Below are 19,933 nucleotides of genomic sequence, written 5' to 3' on the forward strand. Positions count from 1 at the left end.
CTAGCTGAACCTGTGGCTCTATGGTGAGGGTAAGTATATATATGGTTCGACAAACTCTGTTGATTGCACAATTTTCTTGTATTAAGTCACTCTTAAATCTAAATCTGCTCAAAATACATTAAATTTCAAGATGTTTAGAATTGCAGTCCTTCAAACACTAGGTTGGCATGGCTGTGGTTCTTTTCACTTGATTAATTAAGAATATTAACATTTCAACTGGCTTTTTAGTAAGAATGAAGTCTTGGAATGACTCCCAGCGTAAGCTGTCCCTTTACTTTTAAGCTATCTGCAACAGAAGATAGGCCTGTTCAGTTGTAGCACTGTCAGTTTGGAAACAGTCAGTGAAAGCATCAGAGAAATAATGAGATTTTGCCTTGTCTTCTACCTTTAGTTACTAGATTTCCCCTTGTGTCTGGAAAAACGTTAAATCTCTCACTACTGATAATTTACAAAAAAAAAGGATTATTTTTTTTTTTAGTTTTTCCCTAATACAAGTCCCAGCATCTGTTGTATTGTGGTCCTGCCGAAAGCTCTAACTGTACCTGTGTCTCCATGCTGCTTTAATTCAACTAAGGAATCTGACGAGCAGGCTTCAAAACCCCCAATTCAGTCTTAGCCAGTCACTAAAGGAGATTATGTGTCCATAAGACATGATGAACCAAGTGGAAATGAGACAAGTCAACCCTGCATGTCTGAACTTACAGACCATGGTAAGAATTCAAAATTTGATGTTGAAATGAAACCTACTATCAAGAAAGCAAGATTTGTCCCTTGTAGTTAACTGCAGTATAAAACGTGGTCAGGTTTGTAAAGCTGTCGAAAAAAATCTCAGAGAGAAGGAAGATAATCTAGGTGGATGTATGTACAGAAAGATTACAGAAAGATTACATGTCAGGAGGTCTGTGTTTCCAAAGTTTGAGTGACCTGTGAGCAGCAACGGAGGTGAACACGCCTTCTTCCCATGAGATGCTGAGTGAGAAGGAAGTAGCTTTAATTTTACACATATGAAAAACATTTCCTGAATTATCTCTCTAGTGCAGAAGTGAGTAATACATTGATGCCATGGTCTTTATAACAATGAGAGAAGCAGACAGAAACTCTTTTAAACTGTGCTTAACCTTTTATACTGTCCTCAAATACTAACCACTAAAGAATATGAAGTGCTATATACAACATAGATGAAAAAGTAGTCAAGCTTTTCAAAAAGAGTCAGAGTGTGGACATTTGGACATTGACTAATGATTTGGCATGTATAGATGAACTGTTCTCTGCCACTCACTGATGGTGGCCCTGCTCTGAGTTGTGATCAAAGCAAACCTAGTCGTACCCACGTCTGTGTAAATTTTTCCTTTAATTTCTCTTGAATTTCTGGTCCTCATCAATAAAGACAATTCACTGGTAAAATGGTCTCCATAGACCATCTCTAAAAGTCTGAGATCAATATTAGTCTTGTCAGAAAGTCCATTATTAAACTCTGAGATTAATATCCTTTTTCTGATAATGGACTGTCTTTCTGACAAGACTAATATTGATCTCAGACTTTTATCTCATATCCTACAGTAACTACATATTTTACTATACGTACCAAGTATTAATTTCAAATTACTATGTTTTGTAACCATACAAATTGTAACAATCCTGGACTATCATTCTGAAATCAGGATTTTGATAAATGAGTTGTTTTCATTATGCTTTTCAAATGTTGACTATCGAGGGAAATAGTGTAAAGCTATGAATATTAGTGTGAAATACGGAAGATTAAAGACAAAGACAAGAAGAATGCAATTATTCATAGGAATGGAACTCCTCAAGTATGAATAATGTAGACATATTTCTTGTCCCCGGTAAAAAACGCTGATTTAAATTATAAGAATCTCCTGAGGAAAAAAAGCCATTTTTCATCCAAGTTGCAACTGAACTTGTACAGCTTTATGCTTACTTTTAAATATTTAAAGTTATGACTTGCATGGGATTGTAATATAGTAAGCTATTAAAAGGCCTTTACTAGCAGAAACTAGACTCAACTATACATGGCAAATATAATTCCTCGTGAGAAAAAAATTCATAAAGTAGCAATGATTGAGGAAGACACCATAACAAGCAACTCAGACTAGAGTATTGCTTTATTACAGATGTGGGAAATTCACTTTCTCCTCCACTTTTCTGCTCTCTACCATTTTGCAGGTATTTTTATTTCATTTTACCTACCTCTTTAGATCTGGGATTGCAAAAATTATTTGGCATTTTACTTACCACCACAGACATTTACTTACCAGCACAGACAGCTGACATTCTCATAAACACAATGAAAGTAATAATAAGATTACGGGTTCATGCATATTCCAAAGGCAGTACTGACATAAGAGCCAAGAAACATCGCTAGCCTTAATTTCTCGCTATACTCACAAGACAAATATAATAGTACCCTATGGACATATTAGCTGAATATTAGTTTAAGTGTATATGTTATTAGTTTGGTCTCATTTAGGAAGCATGGCTTTCACCTTCAATAGGGACACAAACAGCAGCACTATAAATGATCATGACATAAGATGATGATCTAAACCTTTAAAAGGTAAAGACAAAGGTCATAATTTACATACCAATTGGTACTAAATTAACATATGCATATATCACCACATGCACATGCAATTTACAGTTATATAATAAAAATATTTCATCTGTAAAAAATCCTTTTTTTCCCCCCTAAATCTTAACCGTGTGTCTCACTAATGTGGTTGCTCTTCTGTATTTCAGTGGAATGGGTCTCTCTCTAACTATAAAGCACTATGAGATTAACAACATCATATTATTTGGCAACAGTGTAAATTCATATACTGTTGCCCATAATCATAACACTTAAAACTACTTACACAGCATCAAAAATGGGAGCACCTTCTTTCTGCCAGTTTTCTGCCTTGTCTTTCACAGTCATGTTTGTGAACTTGTACTGCATGTTCTGCAAGGAAATAAAATAGAAGTGGTATCAACACTTGAGGCTAAAGTGATCTCGACTCTTCAGCTATGACGCGATACAGTCCTAATGTAAAGCTTGACTTAAGCAGTTTCTTTCCTCACCTTCTTAGAAAGCCAGATATTACATACACCAAAGCAGGGACCGAAAGAGCAAGATGCACTGTTTTTCTTTAGAAACACTACTAAGCAGGACAGTTTAGAGATAATATGTACCCAGGCCTGAATGATCTGCACTTGTTACACATAAATGTCCATTAATTAATTACTGCTCAAAAAAGGGATATACATTCAGCATAAAAGCGACAAGGGCTTCTTTTCTCACTGCCTCGGTACTTCAGTCATATTTGGAATTTAGTTCTGAAAGTCCCCTGGATTAATGCTCCCATGAACTGCTATTAATTATTTTTCCTCAACAGATTGTCTTTGCCTCCATTCTGCTTTTGCAAAGTACATACTCAAATAGTAAGTGTACAGCTATCTCTTTTTCTCATATACCTTTAGTTGCTCATCAATATAAGAGACTTTTAGGATCTCTGCTGCTGCTGGTCTCAATGAAGCATTCTTATTTAACATGCTGAAACATTAAAAACCAAAAGTCACAATTAAGCTATTTCCCAAATTAACTTAAAAATCCTGCTAAATAAGAAAATAACATACCTGCACAGCACAGCATTCAGTTGGCTTGGATATCTATCAGGAAGAGAGGGTGTATCACCTTCTACAATTTTTAGCACAACAGACAAAACAACTGTGTCCAGTAAATGCATAGTTCATACAGCACATCTCATACAAAATGCATCCCAGGGACCTTGAAGAATAGAATAATAGGAACATATAAATAATATTTTTGAAAGTGACATTGCCGTAAGTAACATCACAATTTTATGCCCTTCTCTCCTGGGAACAGGGTAGTTCATTATCATGCTATCCTTTCCATCTGAAATACTTTTTTACTCAGATCACAAATTTGTAATGATGAGAAATCATCAATTTCCATAAGTGCTGACACAAACTTAAATTCTGCATGTGTATATATATATATATATGTAAAAATAAAGCAAAACCCTATTACATGAACTACCAACTATTACATGAACTGCTTTAAGTGGTTACTCATTAAGAATGACTTAACTGAGAAAATAGTTTTGTGGTGTTTTGACATAGCTTTAAATTGTTTTTGCAAATCAGTATCTGAAAACAAACTGAGGCTAAAATTTGAGTTCAAATTAAATAGTGCCAGTTTCAAATAACAGAAGTGTCTTCTGCTGTGATTTCACTCATTTGGCCACATACTCAAAACAGATTTTGAAATCAGTTTGTACTACTCAAATATCAAATTTGAGATGAGAGCATCATATTGCAACATATAAAAACAAATTTTATTTGGAGAAGAAGAAATCTGAACATGTAGTCCTGGAGACCTAGCTAAGAACTGGTGTCAGCTTTAAATCATTAAAAACCAGGATGAATGATTACAATTTTAATTGGGCCTCTGGTTTACCATCACCTTATTTACCAGGCTTTATTCACTGGTCCTAATGGAGATCATAAAAGATCATCAAGTTGAACATTTTAAATTAAACATTCTCACAATAATTTATGTAATGACTATTCACAACAATTCGCACTTCAGCTGGGTTCTATCTGACAAACATTTTTTAAAAAAATACGGGCGTTGAGCTTTCCAGGCTTTGAAGGATGCTCAGCATTACCTTCAGTCTGCAGTCAGAAGAACTGAGGCACTGATGAGTGACAAGGTCACACTCAAGGTCACAGAAAATGCCTGTAAGAGCCAGCTACAGGATGAGACTTGCCTAAGTAACCAAATTAAATATCAGAGCCACTTTACTCTTAATGTCATATTTGATTGTGATCTATATTTATGATGTACGTTCAAACTCTGAAACAAGATAATTACAACATGAGAAAATACTTAAAAACAACAGCCAAAAAAACCCTGCACACATGGCATCTGAAAACATCAAACAAAAATGGAAACCAGCCAGAAGGAAGAAAAAAGGAAGGAAAATCCCAACCTGACAGAGTGTACTGTAACTGCTTTTTGCAGAATCAGTCGGTTTTGGAGGCTGCTTGATTCTGGCAGCTACAAATTGCTTAATGAGCCATTAAGGAGGACAGGATTTGCCACATCAGGGAAGCCCATTATTCATCTAGTTTGACTACACCTGAGGCTTTGGAGAAAGATGAAAAGAATACCCAGGGCATTCTGCTGAGCCAGGGCCATGAACAGGCTCCCTGGGGAAAATCCCATCTGTCCCATGAAAAAAAATAAAAGAAAAATGAGGGGAAAAGAATAAAGTTTTTACTGCAGGATACAATTCTTTGAAATTAAATAAATACCTCCTAAGATGAGAAATGCTGCCCTGGGTCCCAGAGCAAAGCTGTTTCTTCCCAGGATAGCTGCTGAGCTGCAGTTGTCTGAGGAAGTTACCACCAAGCTTTTGCCTCAAAACTGCATTTCTCAGTTGTGTTCCTACCATTCCAGTCTAAGTATCTTGTAAGGGACAAGAGAAAATTGCTTCCCAATTCCCGTAAGCCAGATGTCCTCAAACCACGGCCCGCAGGCTGGATACGGCCCCCCAGGGTCCTCAATCCAGCCCCCGGTATTTACAGACATCCCCCCGCCTCCCTCCCCCCCCCCCCCCCCCCCCCCCCCGGGGGCTGGGGGGGGAAGCCAAGCAGCCGCAGATGACTGCCTGCCACTGCATCCGCGCGCCGGCCCCCTGCTTAAAAAGTTTGAGGACCCCTGCCATAAGCAATCTGCACATGACCCAAATATACAATTTAATTACTTTTCTAATCTTATCTTGTATAACTACCAGTGTTATAAAATTCTAAAATGCTCATTAAACTATCCATCCAGCGCATTTGGTTTGATGGCTCCCTATATTCTGCTAAATTTTATGTAGAAGTAAAAGCAGTGAAGACCTGAAAAAGCAGTGTCTGAGAGTCATGATGGTAGTATGTGTGCACGGAGAATCACAGATTACCTGAAGTTGGGAGGGATCCATAAGCATCATCAAGTCCAACTCCCTGCTCCTCATACGACTGCCTAAAACTAAATCATATGACTAAGAGCATCATGTTTAATAAATATATATATATTTATAAATATATACAAATATTATATATAAATACACACACACATATATAAGGTCCTAAACAGCACTTCATTTCAGCAAAATTGATGTATGATCACTTCATGTTGGAGCTACTTATGCTCAATCACATCATAAAATGGAGCATCTGGACAGGCAGGCTTCTCTACAATATCGACTGACAGACCTCTAACTTTTCCTTCTCAAGAGAAGTTTTAGTTTCTAATTTTCTAAATTCTAAAACTTCTAATTGTTCATATAAGTGTTGCCATCCTTTTAATATCTTCAGATCTTTTGTAGATCCTTCCAAATGATATAGTTCTTCAAAGGCTGTAAGATCCAAGCTTTTAAATTAAGCTCCACAAGCCAGCCAGATAATGTAAATGCACGTACCTTTGTGGCTTGTATCTCTCAGCCTGATCATACCAGGAGGTCTAAAGAATTTGCTGACTCCAAAGTCTATGAGGAATGTGTTTCTGAATTTAATTTCCTCACATACTCATCAGCAGTGATACTAGCTCCAGATGGTGTACGAGGCCTTACTGCTGAGGAGGGATGCTCCCAAACCTCTGTAAATACTTTCACTCCCTTAAATGAGAAAATGAGAAACCCACGCTGCTGTCTTTCCTATCCCCATCACCTCAGCATCAACTTTACACCTACCTGAACACTGTCAGTGCTGTGGCTGGGAAATAGAGGGTGGACGCAAGGTCTATTACCATGTACAAAAGGAAGCTGCTATGAAGCATGATAAACGTGACGCTCTTAGTTATATGATGTAGTTTTAGGCAGTCGTGTGAGGAGCTGGGAGTTGGACTTGATCATGCTTATGGATCCCTCCCAACCTGAGATAATCTAATCATCGTGACTCTCGGACACCGGTTTTCAGGTCTTCACTGCTTTTACTTCTACATAAAATTTAGCAGGAAAAAAAATTATCCATTTTTGGATTGTTAATATTAAACAAAATATTAAACCAGGGGAAAAGCACAGACAAGCAAGCACAATTAAAATGAAAGTCCCAAGATCTGTGGTGTAGGGAGCCCAGTTTACCCAAACTCTACAGACAAACCATCTGCCAAAATCTGACAGTACTTGATGAAAGGCAATAGAGTACAATGGATTTACATGTGACCGTGATATTGCTTTGTCTCTGGAAGACACAAAGGAAGTTATTTGTACCTCTCAAAGAATTTGCTAAGTCTTTAAGTGAAAAAAAGCATTGTTTTTCAACTAAATGATTTCTGTTATAATTTCTGCCATTGAGATAATGTATATTTAATATAAATATAATGAAATATTTTATATTTATATAAATATAAATATATTTATATTAAATAAAAATATCTAAATAATATAAATATAATAACAAATGCACAGATCCTTGGAAAAGCCCCTGGATGGAGTTAACCTTATATGCTCGTAGCTTTGAAAAGAAAAACAAAATGCTATTGCTGATAACTGTTTGCATACACTTTATCCCATCCACTCAGAAACAAAATACCACCACACAGATGGGTGCTCAATATTTGCACTCAAAGACTTATACCGATCCCTGCAGACTCCCAGCAACTACAGATCTACGTCTACATCTGAGCAACTCCCAGCTCTCATAGAAAACCTGCAAAAATCTGTGGGTGCAGTACAGGCTAACCACTAGTGGCAGGCAAATCTTGGTAACGTTGTTCACAAGCTGAACAGGGAGATCGTTTCAGCTGGGGTGGGAAAGAGTGATGCTCAGTCCCCAGTGTGAACAAAGCAGGACCTAAACCTGTTGGGAACCCTTGTGCCAAGGGAATCCCCAGTTTTCTGGAACAAAAGGCATCTCTGGGGAAGCTACAACTCCCCTTTAGCTTTAGGACCATGTGCAGTTGTCATCATCAACCTCCTTGGTAAGTCTAAGCTTTCTAGGTTGCATAAAGATACTGGAAAGTATAAAAAGGTATCCCTCCTACTCTCACTGTCGTTTAGGAAAGCTCAAATATGTGAGAAAAAAGTGCAAGTGCTCAACTAATGCATTAATGCATCGTCACCCTGTCCCTGAATGCACTAGATACCTGCTTCTGCTTTGTTTCACTTTCTTCTCCTGTGGGAAGAAAGACACTCATTGCTTTCCAATAGTTCTGGGAGTCAGAGGACACCTAGTCTTCTCAGCCTCATGTCAGGAAAACCACATCTTTCAGGCTGGAGTGGTAACCCTTAGTCACTGTACGGACTGCAATGAAAGCAAACAGATTACAATTGTTACTTTCTTGGGAAGACTTTCATGTAATCCCCTCGGATCTCTAACTGCTTTCCTGATAACATTGCTGATGGGACCCCATCTGCATTTGTCAGTGCTGGCAGACCTGTTGTGCCCTGATTCTGTGACAGTTTTAGTTGGATGACGCTGACACAATCTGAGTGGATTCTCACCCACTATTTCTTACCAACAACAGTTTTTAAAAAGCCCTCCCAAATAACAAAAGAAAACCAACACATTCCTTATAATGAACTGATAAGCTCAATCGGCCTAAGGCCAAAGCACCTAGCACATGTGGTTAACCACAGGGGATGAGCCCTACTTGTGTCCCTGTGAGAACAGAGATGGTCAGGCATTTTCCAGGGAAAGAGCACGTCACTGGAACATCAACTTAGGCTGAACAAGAAGTTTGGAGGCTTTGTCAGCCACAGAGGTTTGATGAAACTTTTGCCTGGAAGGCTTTGAAAACAACCCTGCTGCTTGTCCTGGACATCAGAGGCTCAGACCAAGGTCTCTGCTTCGTCTGATTCAGACCAGAAACACTGACTTTGGTCCCTTGCACCACTGGGGACCATCTTAGCCACCAGGCTACTGGCTATTTCACGCGGCTCCCTCTGCATTCTCCATCGATTATAAAACACTCACTGTCCCAGAGAAGCAGACTGCAACCGCGTCCATGAAGGCAGTGCCACAGGGCTGGTGGCAGGGGAGCGCCGGCCAACCCCCAACACCGGCGTCAGTCCCACCACATGGTGCTTAAGGCCGGGAAGGGCCACCAGGAGCCCGGCACAGCAGTGCCTCTGGCTCACACCGTGCTCCTGTACAGCGGAGCCCCAGCTGCCGAATGTCCGCACACACCGCAGCGGCTAATCCCCGGCCTGGCCTGGCCTCTGGAGCTTGTCACTGTCACCCGGCTGCGGGCGCTGCGCTGACTCTTCCTCTGCTGGCTCCTTACGGGGAAGCACCGAAGGGCGGAGGGGTCGCTGAGCTGCTGAATTGAGACCAGCTCCTCCTGCAGAGGGGGAAACTCCAGACTGTGCCATCTGCAAAGGCTTTCACTTACTGCCTGGCCAGTCCAGGCTCAGGGATGGCGAGGAAAACGTGTGCCAATTTTAATTTGCCTCCTGTGAATTAGGATTTGGCATAAAACATGGAACAGCAAAGAACTCCAGCCCTAAAATTTTAACTGAGGACAAGCATAAACACTGCAGCTTCTCTGAGCCTAATTGCAGCACTTCCTCAGTAGGTAAAAACTGTAAAACATGAGGCTTTTTCCTATCTGTTGACCTTGGGTTATAAAGGACAATACTCCTTGCACCAGCTGCTGCACTGTGAATATTCAAGCCAGTTCTGAAGAGCCAGCTGCAGTGAACCTGAAAAGCACAATGTCTCTTTATAGAGTACATCATTAACACAGCATAAACATGAACAATGCTTAACTGGACTAAACGGTGAGAGGTCCATGATAACGTAGTGAGATAGCACAAACTGTTTACATTTTCTTACATTTAATATGGGAACAATTGTAATTCGGAATTTTGATGTGCAATATTTTGAGTCCTGCTAGAGATCAGAACCAGAAGTCTGAAGGAAGAACATAATTTCAGGCAAACCTGAACAATTTCTTTACGTTTACAATTTCTGAACAATTTCTTTACATCATTAAACCAGACCTGGACAATTTCTTTACGAGCAAACTGAACTTCCTGCAAAGCAGCACAAGGATTTAATCTGACCTGGAGCCTCCAGGGTGGGCTCCCCTGGGCGCTCAGGGACCTCTCCTCTCTTGGCCCCTGCTAGAGGTGCAAGTGATAAAAAAAAATATAATCAAACAGAATCATTATTAAAAGATTAAATGAAGAGATGAAATTACAAAAATGTCAAACATATGAGTTGTGGCAGCTGACAAGTCCTGATCAAAAGAGAGTTTATTGGCTCAGAAAGAGAAGGGTTTTGTGGGCTGGGAGTCTACTGAGTCGAGGCATACCTCCTCCTTAGTGCCCCTACAGTGGTGGCCAAGAAGCTCCTACTAAAGGTCGTTCCACCCTCAGATGAATGCCCTTGGTACTGCTGTGGAAGGATTGCAAAATACATGAAGTATAGCAGAAAGCTAAGAGCTAGTGTGTTGGGGGGGTGAGCTATTTTGTAAATTTTAAAAGAGTGATCAACACATCATCTATAAAAATACTGGACTAAACTCTTCTTTCATTTACTCTGTACAGCTTCAGTGACTTATATGGACTGACACTTGTAACCACAAATAGAACTTCAGTATTATTTTACATTCTATTTCAACTGCAACAAAAAACCCTACTCTTTTACAGTAGAAGAGCACAAAAGGCAAGTTTTCCTGTCTATTCACTTGTTTTGACATCTTCTGAAATATTCTCTCAATATATTTTTATTGATTACATGTAATAACTGATATTTGTTTTGATACAGATGAACAGAAAGACTCTGACATCAAATCCATCTCGATTCAGCTATACAGACCATGAGATGAGATTCCTGACATATCCATTCACTGAATTAAACACATTAACTGTGAAGAATGGTTGCCACCAGTTGGAAGTACAGATGACTGTTCTCAACTTTTAGAGTTATATCCTGCAGTCACAAGTATATTTTGAAAAAGGAAAGCTGAACAGAAGTTACAAATTATCAAGTAAACAAACGACATTCCAGTGGCCAAATGTTTTACGAAGGAAATTTCCTGATTTGAAATATTCATTAAAAAAGAACCTTCAGTTATGCATACCTACAGAAAAAACACCTCTTAAAAAAGAAAGAAGATTTTATATAAAAATACTCTGACAGAATTAAAAAACACATTAGTTCTATCATCTTAAAGCACGAGATGTTTTAGGACACACAAGCTAGATATTTTCCCGATTCCAAAAAAATCATTCTTCATCTTAGCTTGCAAGAATAGCTGCACACCTAAAGGTTTCCTTAAGTTTTTCAACATATCTCAGCATCTCAACCCGATTTTCTAACCACCACCTCAGAAGTCTTCATCTCAGTAATTTCTGTGATCTAAGTGCAGAACTGACACTTTTCTTTCTACCTTTTCGCCTTTTCGCTTCTGTCCTAACACTCAATTAGTTATTCTTATTTTCAGCTCCCCTTCCAAGTACCTTCTTCCTTTTTGCATTTGCCAATGTTCAGTTCCTAAGGTCCTTCTGCTTGCCTCCCAGCCTGGAATCCTTCTTTACTTGTCCACTTGGAAGTTTCACAGAAAGTTGCTTCTTTCCATTCCTCTCAATATAAGAAAGATAAAGATTTTCCCCTTCCTAGCAAAACCTGAACTTGGTCTACAATCATCCTCTGTCACAGCAGAGACCAGACCTGAATCTTACACTCCTTCAAAGTCTCAGATAAGCCAGAACAATAGCAAACGACACACTTCTTAACACAAAAAAAACCCCTTCAAATTGCAACTTATGATATAAATGTCCTGGAATAGTATTGGTGTGAGCACCCTACATAGAGAGCCATTTTCAAAAGGAGGAGAAAAAAAAAAGTGGTTCCTAAGTAACACCAAATACTGACCTAGAAAAGAAATGCCTAATTCAACTGAAACAGCATGCTGACTACTCACCAAATATCAGATTTTGTGTTATATCCCTGGTGCTTCAGTGCTTCTGGACTCATGTAGTATGGTGTCCCAGTAAACGTAGTTGCCAGATCACATGAACCCATCAAAAGATGAGAAACTCCGAAGTCCCCTAAAAGTAACAGCAGAAACAATAATCCATTCAAATAAACCTATATCTATTCATATAAACTCTTTGTGTTTATTGTTAGACATGATACAATGACTGTATGTCAAAAAAAACTGCCAGTATTTTAAAATATGGAAAAACAATTTTCTGTAGTTCCTCAAAATAAAAACACCATACAAACACAGAACTATAGAATGATGTAGGTTTGAAGAAGCCTCACAAGGTCATTTGATTCAAACCCCCGGCTCAAAGCAAAGCCTACTTCAAAGTTATATCAGGCTGCTCGGGTCCAGCCAAGCTTGGAGCACCTTTAAGGCCGGAGATCTCCCTGCCTCTCTGGGAGGCACTGTTCCTGTGTCCAACTGTCACAAATCAAAATGCTACCAGATATGACTTTATTTAAAACCCTTTATAGACAAACATCTGCCAGACTGTTCTATCATACTAAAATATATCTTTAGGAAGTATGGAAATCTCACCAATTTTAAGCAGATCATTTATTCAAAAATATATTCTTGGCTTTCAAATCTGTTAAGTATCCGCATGGAATATAAAAGGAAATTCAACCTCATGCAACTTAAAGCATTCATGATCACATAACAAGAAGTATTTAAGTTCATTCCTTGTTAGGAAGGCCAGCCCACCACTGCTGCCCAACCCTGTAAATGACAATTCACAGATGATGGCATTAGGGAGCTACACAGAGGTGCATTCACATACACCCACATGCAGGATGCCTAAGCAGCCAGGATAATAAAAATGCACCCAGGGATCCCAGCTTCAGAATACAGATACAGACTTAACATGAGCAGAGGAAGGAACAAAGGCAAGTCTTCTTATCTGACTTTTCTTAAAAGAATTATTTTCGTAGTTTCTGCCAGGAGAATGAGATGTCTCACGGTAGAATAAGGGTAAGGGGTGAGAAAAACAGCAATAAGAGATTCTCAAAGCTCAGAGAACTCTCCTTCAGAGAAAATGAAAGACAAATATGTATAATAGACTAGGCTAGTAGTTCAAATTTTTACAGCAACTGTGTCAAAAATAAAAGAACTTTACAAGGACAGAGATCAAAAGGAGAAGAAAAAGAATAACCAGCTTTTATAGACTCGTTTTTCTATCAAAGACTGAAACAACATCATAAACTACATAGCATATGAGGACAGACAGCATCTTCTCCATTTCTTGAAATCTCAATGTGTGCCAGTATTCCTCTAGCTCCTGAGGAAAATAAAATATCTTTACAGTGTACAAAACACGTTCTCAATGAATTCTTGTTAATAACATTTCCAAAAGGGTTCCCTACAACCTCAGCTAAACTAGAACTCATCCACTTCTGATGTTGCTTCAGTCTTTGATGGAAAAAGATGTCTGTAAAATAGCTTGATAACACACAGTCATCAGGTCTGCTCAGGAGGAGCTTAGAATAGCATTTGGTATGGACTGGCTACAGAAGCTGAATTTGCTAATACAAATACAGTAGTTGTTCAGCCATTTAGAACAGCTAAAGCAACTGACACTCTAAGATTCTTGATATGTGAGCAGGAAAAACAAATCTATTTTAATTTTTTTTTGAGCAAACCTCAAGTATTACCTCAAATTTTATCAAATTGTTAGTCTTATGCATTGAGATATGATCTCTAAACCAGTTGCCATATTAATCCTAGTTTCCAACTAGGAAATACATCTTCTACAGCAAAATTTAAAAAAGCAATTTAGTCCACAACTCATTTGAAGACAATTTTTGCAAGAAAAGAAAAAAATCATTAAATTCAATATACTCAGTTCACAAATGGGGAAAATAACCGTGAACAATAGAAGACCTTTTAGTATGCACATACACTGAGTATGAAAAGGAAACATTTCTATTTTTATGGGACAAAGAAAAGAGTTCTTTATGCTTCTTATGGCTCTCTCTCCAGTTTTTGTCCTGAATGTAATGCTTGTAGAGAAAGGTTTGCCCATTGGGAAAAATGAAAGTTTTATTCAGTGTGCCTCCACTGACGCTTATAAATAATTTGTGCTCTACTTGGCAACTTTCTGGAGCAATACATGTACACTCATCATACATTACCTCAGTAAGGAAATTAAGCGAAAGTGATATTCATTATTATTTCATAAAACTATATATACACAGTTTTATATAAATCTTGCTCTGTTAGTTTAGATCCATAAAGCCTTTCCTTACCATTCATCACACAGAGCCTTTAAAAGGACTTCACCAAGTTAGATTTTTCTTGCATATTGTTGAGCACTGGTGGGTTTTAACCATTATTATTACTACTACTACTACTACTACTACTTTGTAGAACTATAACCATGGACTCTTTGAACCTAAAATTATCCCGGATATCTGTGATTTGAGTAACAGGTACCTTGAATTGTAAAAACTATCCAGAAAGCTTTCAGTAGCATATTATTTGAAAAAGAGATGAAGAGATGTTTGAAACTCACATTAGTTTGAATTGGAATGTAATGCTAATAAGCTTGCAACATATTGATGAAAATGTTATGGCCATTATTTGCATTACCAGTAACTATAAGATACTTTTACATATTAATATGACTAAGAAAAACTTTGGATGATTCTTTGGAACTTCCCCCAACGATGTCTCTTCAATGCAAACCACCTTACTCTGCCAGGATATATCAGAAGATAAACAAGTTACAAGCTGAAACCTTAACTGAAACAACTATTTTAATTCTGGTAAGAAATATTGAGCCTGCACTGTAAATCCAGTTTTAGAAAGAGTGTGACTTTTTAACGTAGCAAGAGAGACCTATAAAGGTAATATGAATTAACTGGGCTCCAGCAAAACTTACTCTAATTTGACAGTCAGTGAAGTGGTTATTGACATTTTGGGTAGAAATTAACACTTAGGGATAGTTTTGAATTTGGGCTATAAAGATACCCATTACCTATGTTCTAGGGTACCTGCTTGCTGTCTCATAGTCATAAAAAAGCAGCACAAAGCACTGAGCAGTGGGCAGCCTCCTTGAATAAAGCTTTGTCTGCAACATACCAGCAAATGAAGCTGATTGAAGCTGAAGTAGTTTACCACTGTGAAATATCCAGCAATTAATGTCTCTTTCCCCTATCTGAAGAACTATTTAGAGAATAAAAGGTTCTGAGCAAGTCTGAATCCTGTACTAGGGAAGACAACATGAAATCCAGATAAGGTACTTGGGTAAAGCCTTCTGTTCCGTAGACTGAAAGCAACAGATTTCTTTGCATACCTGTGTTAGCATATTGTCCATAAAGATTAGTAAAGTGATAGATAATGGTCAATCCATTTTTTACAGACCAAATGATCAAAAAAAGGTCAGCTTGATTCAAATTGAGGTTAAATGAATCAACGGCCTCATTGCCTGATTGCTGTGGGATCAATTTTGTGCATTGATACGAATTCTGGTTACAAGTAAGCCAGAGACACTAGATCAGGGGTCCTCAAACTTTTTAAACAGGGGGCCAGTGCGCAGATGAAGTGGCAGGCAGTCATCTGTGGCTGCTTGGTTTCCCCCCCCAACCCCTGGTGCGGGGGGGGTGGGGTGGTGGGTGAGTGGGTTCTGTAAATACTGGGGGCCGTATTGAGGACCCTGGGGGGCCATATGCGGCCCGCAGGCTGTAGTTTGAGGACCCCTGCACTAGATGATAGTTTTGTGCTAACGGTCTTCATCTAGGTAAGACCACTGAACTACACTGCCTGTCCTGTACTTCTTTCTCAGGTTCCATCAATGACAGATGAACACTGAATCTATTTAATTCTAGATAATTTAGCTTTCAAGTTTAAAATAAAAAAAAAATCTTCCAATTATGCAAAATAGCCACTAGACAGGATAATGGCCACAAGATATTAATGCCCCCTTTGGGATTAATGAAGCATACAGATTAGATATTCCTGTGTTTTACCTATAATCACAGGAAAACAAAACAAAAAAAAAACCAAACCCCAAATAACCTGAGGCAGCAAAAAATGTCCTGTTAAAATAAGTTTCCTGCATAAGAGTTTTCAAAAAGTGCAGAAGTTCAACTAAAGCTGTGCAAGGACAACCAAAAGAATAGTCTATGTCTAAACCTAGACATAGTAATTTTTCCTGCTCCAGAATAAAAATTCCCATTCACAGCAGCTGAATTTTTTTAATGAATGGCATGAGGAAGTCCAACCCACACATAATGAACACTTCAAGCTTCTAATTCTAGCGAAAAGTTTTTGCATTAGAACATAGTTCAAACATATTCCAGCTTTTTTCCCTACCAGTAAAGAAGAAATCAGGTATGACTGTACATAAACAGAGGGTTGTTACTACGTTTCAGTAATTCAAATTCATTTCTGCAAGTACTTCTAAATTATTTTAAGCCTAACATTTTCCACTTAAGCTACTGTTTGTCTCTGAGCTAGTAAGATAAAGATTACATTTTCTAATGTGCATACAGTCAAATAACACATTTTACAACACAGGAAATTCAAATAAAAACAAAACTGTCATGTTGTTTGTATGTATCTGGAGAGGTGCTATTAAATAGCTGTGATTCAAAGATAGGAAATGAAATACTGTCTAGAAAATCAAATATTGCTGCTTTCACTGGAGAATTAAATGACTCTTCAGGGAATCCAGTAATTTAATATACATATTTACCAAAGACATATGAGGTTGGTTTTTTTAATATATATTTATTGGAGAACAAGTAGAAGATGAGAAAAATAGAGAGACTAGACAAAAAGGACATATGGGAGAACAAGAGATAAAAGAGGCATGAAGAAATACAGAAAATGAAAAAAAATAATGACTTATTCAATAGAATAGTGCAGTTGAAAGGGACCTACAAAGATCATCTAGTTATTATTATGCTGCATTAGTCTGCACAATGCATCCTTTAAACACATACATAAAGGATTTCACCAAAAGTGGACTTCTCGGATTATCAAAACTTTTAATGATAAATTGTTACATTGGAATTCGAGAAGGGAAAAAAAAACAAAAAACAACACTAGCTTAAACAGTCAGGATTTTTATTTCCATTTCCCTCTGTCCTTTCAGCCTGAGGTGAAGGTTGAAGAGCACAGAATCCCAAGAGAGCTCTCTTCTCTGTGCTCCTATTGCTGCTGTCGGTGGGGGCAGCACTTCATGTACAAGCCTCAGATTAATTGGCATTTAGGAACCAAAATGCTCTTCCATTCGCGACAGCAATTCACTCTGCCCCTTTCCCTCTACAGTCTGACACTGTAGGTACAAAAACTCATTAGGGATCTATCAGTTTAGATCAAACAGATCCCACAAACTTCAGCTCAACTCAGAAATAGTTGTTCTTGGTGACAAATGGCTTTATCTACGACTCTGTTGCAACTCAAATTCAGGCAAACAAATTTGACCCAAGCCCTGCTGTGAAAGATGTCTGAAACAGCTACATCAGTTTGGTGTTTTCATCAAAATCTTGGTTTTTGAGCACTCATGCAGGATAGAAGGTTGTGGACTCTAGTTTACATGCAGCTTGAAAAAACCTGAATTCTCATCTCCAGATTCTGGGTGTAACGCAGCCTTCGAATATAAACATCTTCTCCCCTGCTCCTTCCCCCCAGTCTGTATTAATTAATAATTTAGACCATTAATTTAGCCAGATGACCTCCCCAAAACATGCAGATGATTACAGACAAACATTCTTAGCCTCTGCTAAGACAGTCCCTTAAAGCAATGCCATTCTTATTTATAAAAGTTCAATAGGAATAATAGTCCAAATAGTTCAGCTTGGCAGGATGAAAAATCTTGGGCTTTTGGGCTACAATGCTCTTTTGGAAAGTATTCTCTGTCTTGTTCGTTAACAACATTTCACAGCTGCCAACAGGCTAAAAGCAAGAGGGAGGAGCCAGAGAAAAGAAGATGCTGAAAGCCAGGTTAACTTCAACTGGATTACTTTCTGAAAAGCTACCAGGAAAGGAGCTTGGTATTCCCATTTGCTCAGCCATTCCTCCAGCTCTCAATGTGGGTGGCAGTGTGCTGGGCCTTCTCCTCCTGGCTCGGTACAGCACTCAGTCTCCTTCATACCACGCTAAATAGTCTCACCTACTTCAAAAGGTGACAGCGCTGGATGACGTGAGAAGGGAACCGGGCAGGGCTCATACACATGTCCAGTACACTGGCAACAAGGGAACTGTTCAAATTGCTGAAGTTAGCCTGCCTAAATTAGGTTGCAGGCAAGAACTACACCCATGGAGATAACCAGCTAGGTATTCAACTGTTATCTACCTCTGCTCCAAACCAAGTGTGATATCCACATGTCACTGTCTGGATGACCTGCAGTATTTTTTTAGGTTAATCTTTGATGTGCTGTTAGAAGTTATGTCTGTTTTCAAAGAACTTATGTATGTAACTTCACTTATTTTAGAGGGTGTACATCAAGCATATATATTGGATTCTTCACATTAAATATCTTCATGAGATCCTTTTGACTCCTCTTGAAAAAGCCGACTTTGTTATAATCTTTTAATCCATTTCCTTCTAACAATATTCAACTATTTCTATTGTGCTGAATTCTTCACTTGGCTCTTAGAAAAAGCATATCTAATGCTGAAAGACATCTACCACTGCTGCTAAAAGACAGACTAATACACAGTGTTCTTGCAGGATGTATAATTAATTACATTTTAGGTATATGACATACTACAGCGGTTTAGTGAACAGGACTTTATACCAGTACAAGACAATCCATATGGTTTTGTTTCTGTTTGAATATCTGCAACTAGTCAGTAAGCCTACTATTCCCCTCCCAAGCTAAATGCTCTCATTTTAAATGACTGTACCTTTCATGCATATAGTTGACTCCGAGTAACAACTGTATCAACCAGTCTATAATTGTCTTTGAGCGAATGTCTTCCCCGATTCTCTGTACTGTTGAATTCTAAAGTGTAGATCACCCTGAAAAAATATCACAATGTATTTGTACATTTAAAGTAAATTCTTAAGATGTCTTCTCCTTCAAAGTACACGACTCCACTTTCTTAGACCTTCAGGCTCCCTATCACATAGTCTGTAAAACTGATGCTTACACATGAATTCTGAACTCTCCCAGCCGAAAAAGCATACAACCGAGGATCAAAATGAGATCAAGCAGACTGGCTGCATAGAGAGAAAGTAGGTTAGTTTTCTATTAGTGTTACACAATATCATTGACGTTTTCAACTGTTCTCACTTCATGTCACCCAACTTTAGACACGTGCATCTGAGCTGGTCACCTTAAACTCCCTTTAATGTTAACACAAAGAACAGGCATCTGTATAGTGCAATTACCTCTGCCATCTAAGCTGTCTACCTTAGGAAGGGATGGATCATGTTGTAGAAATGCTGTTTCTCTGCAAAGGTTTATGATGAGGGCCTGCATTGACTGGCTAATATGGAGGCACCTAAATCTGCTCCAATCAGTCCAAGTAAGTTTATAAATTTGGGAAAACCATTTCCACTTAAGTCAAACATTGCACAGTCAAGAGACACTGTCATTTATTATGCCGAAATAACCATGTCAGCAAAGAAACCATGCTGTTTCCTTAAGAATTAAAATACAGTCTCTTTTAATTATGATAGTTTATACCTCTTCCAAATCCACTTTGCCAGAAACAGAGCAGAATTAAAGCTTCAACAATCTGTAGCATGTGTTATAATATAATAGTTCATTAAAACTAAAATTGATCTTGAAGTAACACCAGAGATGGAGCAATATGACACACAGTAGACACTGAAAATAAAGCGGAATATACAGAAAAAGGCTACTTGATAACTTTAAGTCGGACATTTAGAAAAAACAGTTGAACAGCAGCGTGAGAAAAGTCTTTTGAGAAGACTTATATGAAAATTGTTCATTTTGCTAAAAACCAGACAGATGG

The 19,933-nt window shown here is 38.3% G+C and overlaps 1 protein-coding gene across 1 annotated transcript in view; it reads right to left on the minus strand.

Moving 5' to 3' along the window:
- The window catches only part of NEK11 (NIMA related kinase 11), an 83,979-nt gene that overhangs the window by 39,439 nt on the left and 24,607 nt on the right, over positions 1–19,933 (minus strand). The window contains 10 exon segments of the mRNA XM_040593482.1: positions 2,874–2,959; positions 3,472–3,550; positions 3,634–3,722; positions 3,724–3,784; positions 11,939–12,065; positions 12,542–12,560; positions 12,562–12,590; positions 12,785–12,799; positions 18,852–18,908; positions 18,911–18,971. Of these exon segments, the coding sequence (XP_040449416.1) occupies positions 2,874–2,959; positions 3,472–3,550; positions 3,634–3,722; positions 3,724–3,784; positions 11,939–12,065; positions 12,542–12,560; positions 12,562–12,590; positions 12,785–12,799; positions 18,852–18,908; positions 18,911–18,971 (623 nt within the window).

This window comes from Falco naumanni, chromosome 4 (assembly GCF_017639655.2).
Source record: "Falco naumanni isolate bFalNau1 chromosome 4, bFalNau1.pat, whole genome shotgun sequence".
Classification (NCBI taxonomy): domain Eukaryota; kingdom Metazoa; phylum Chordata; class Aves; order Falconiformes; family Falconidae; genus Falco; species Falco naumanni.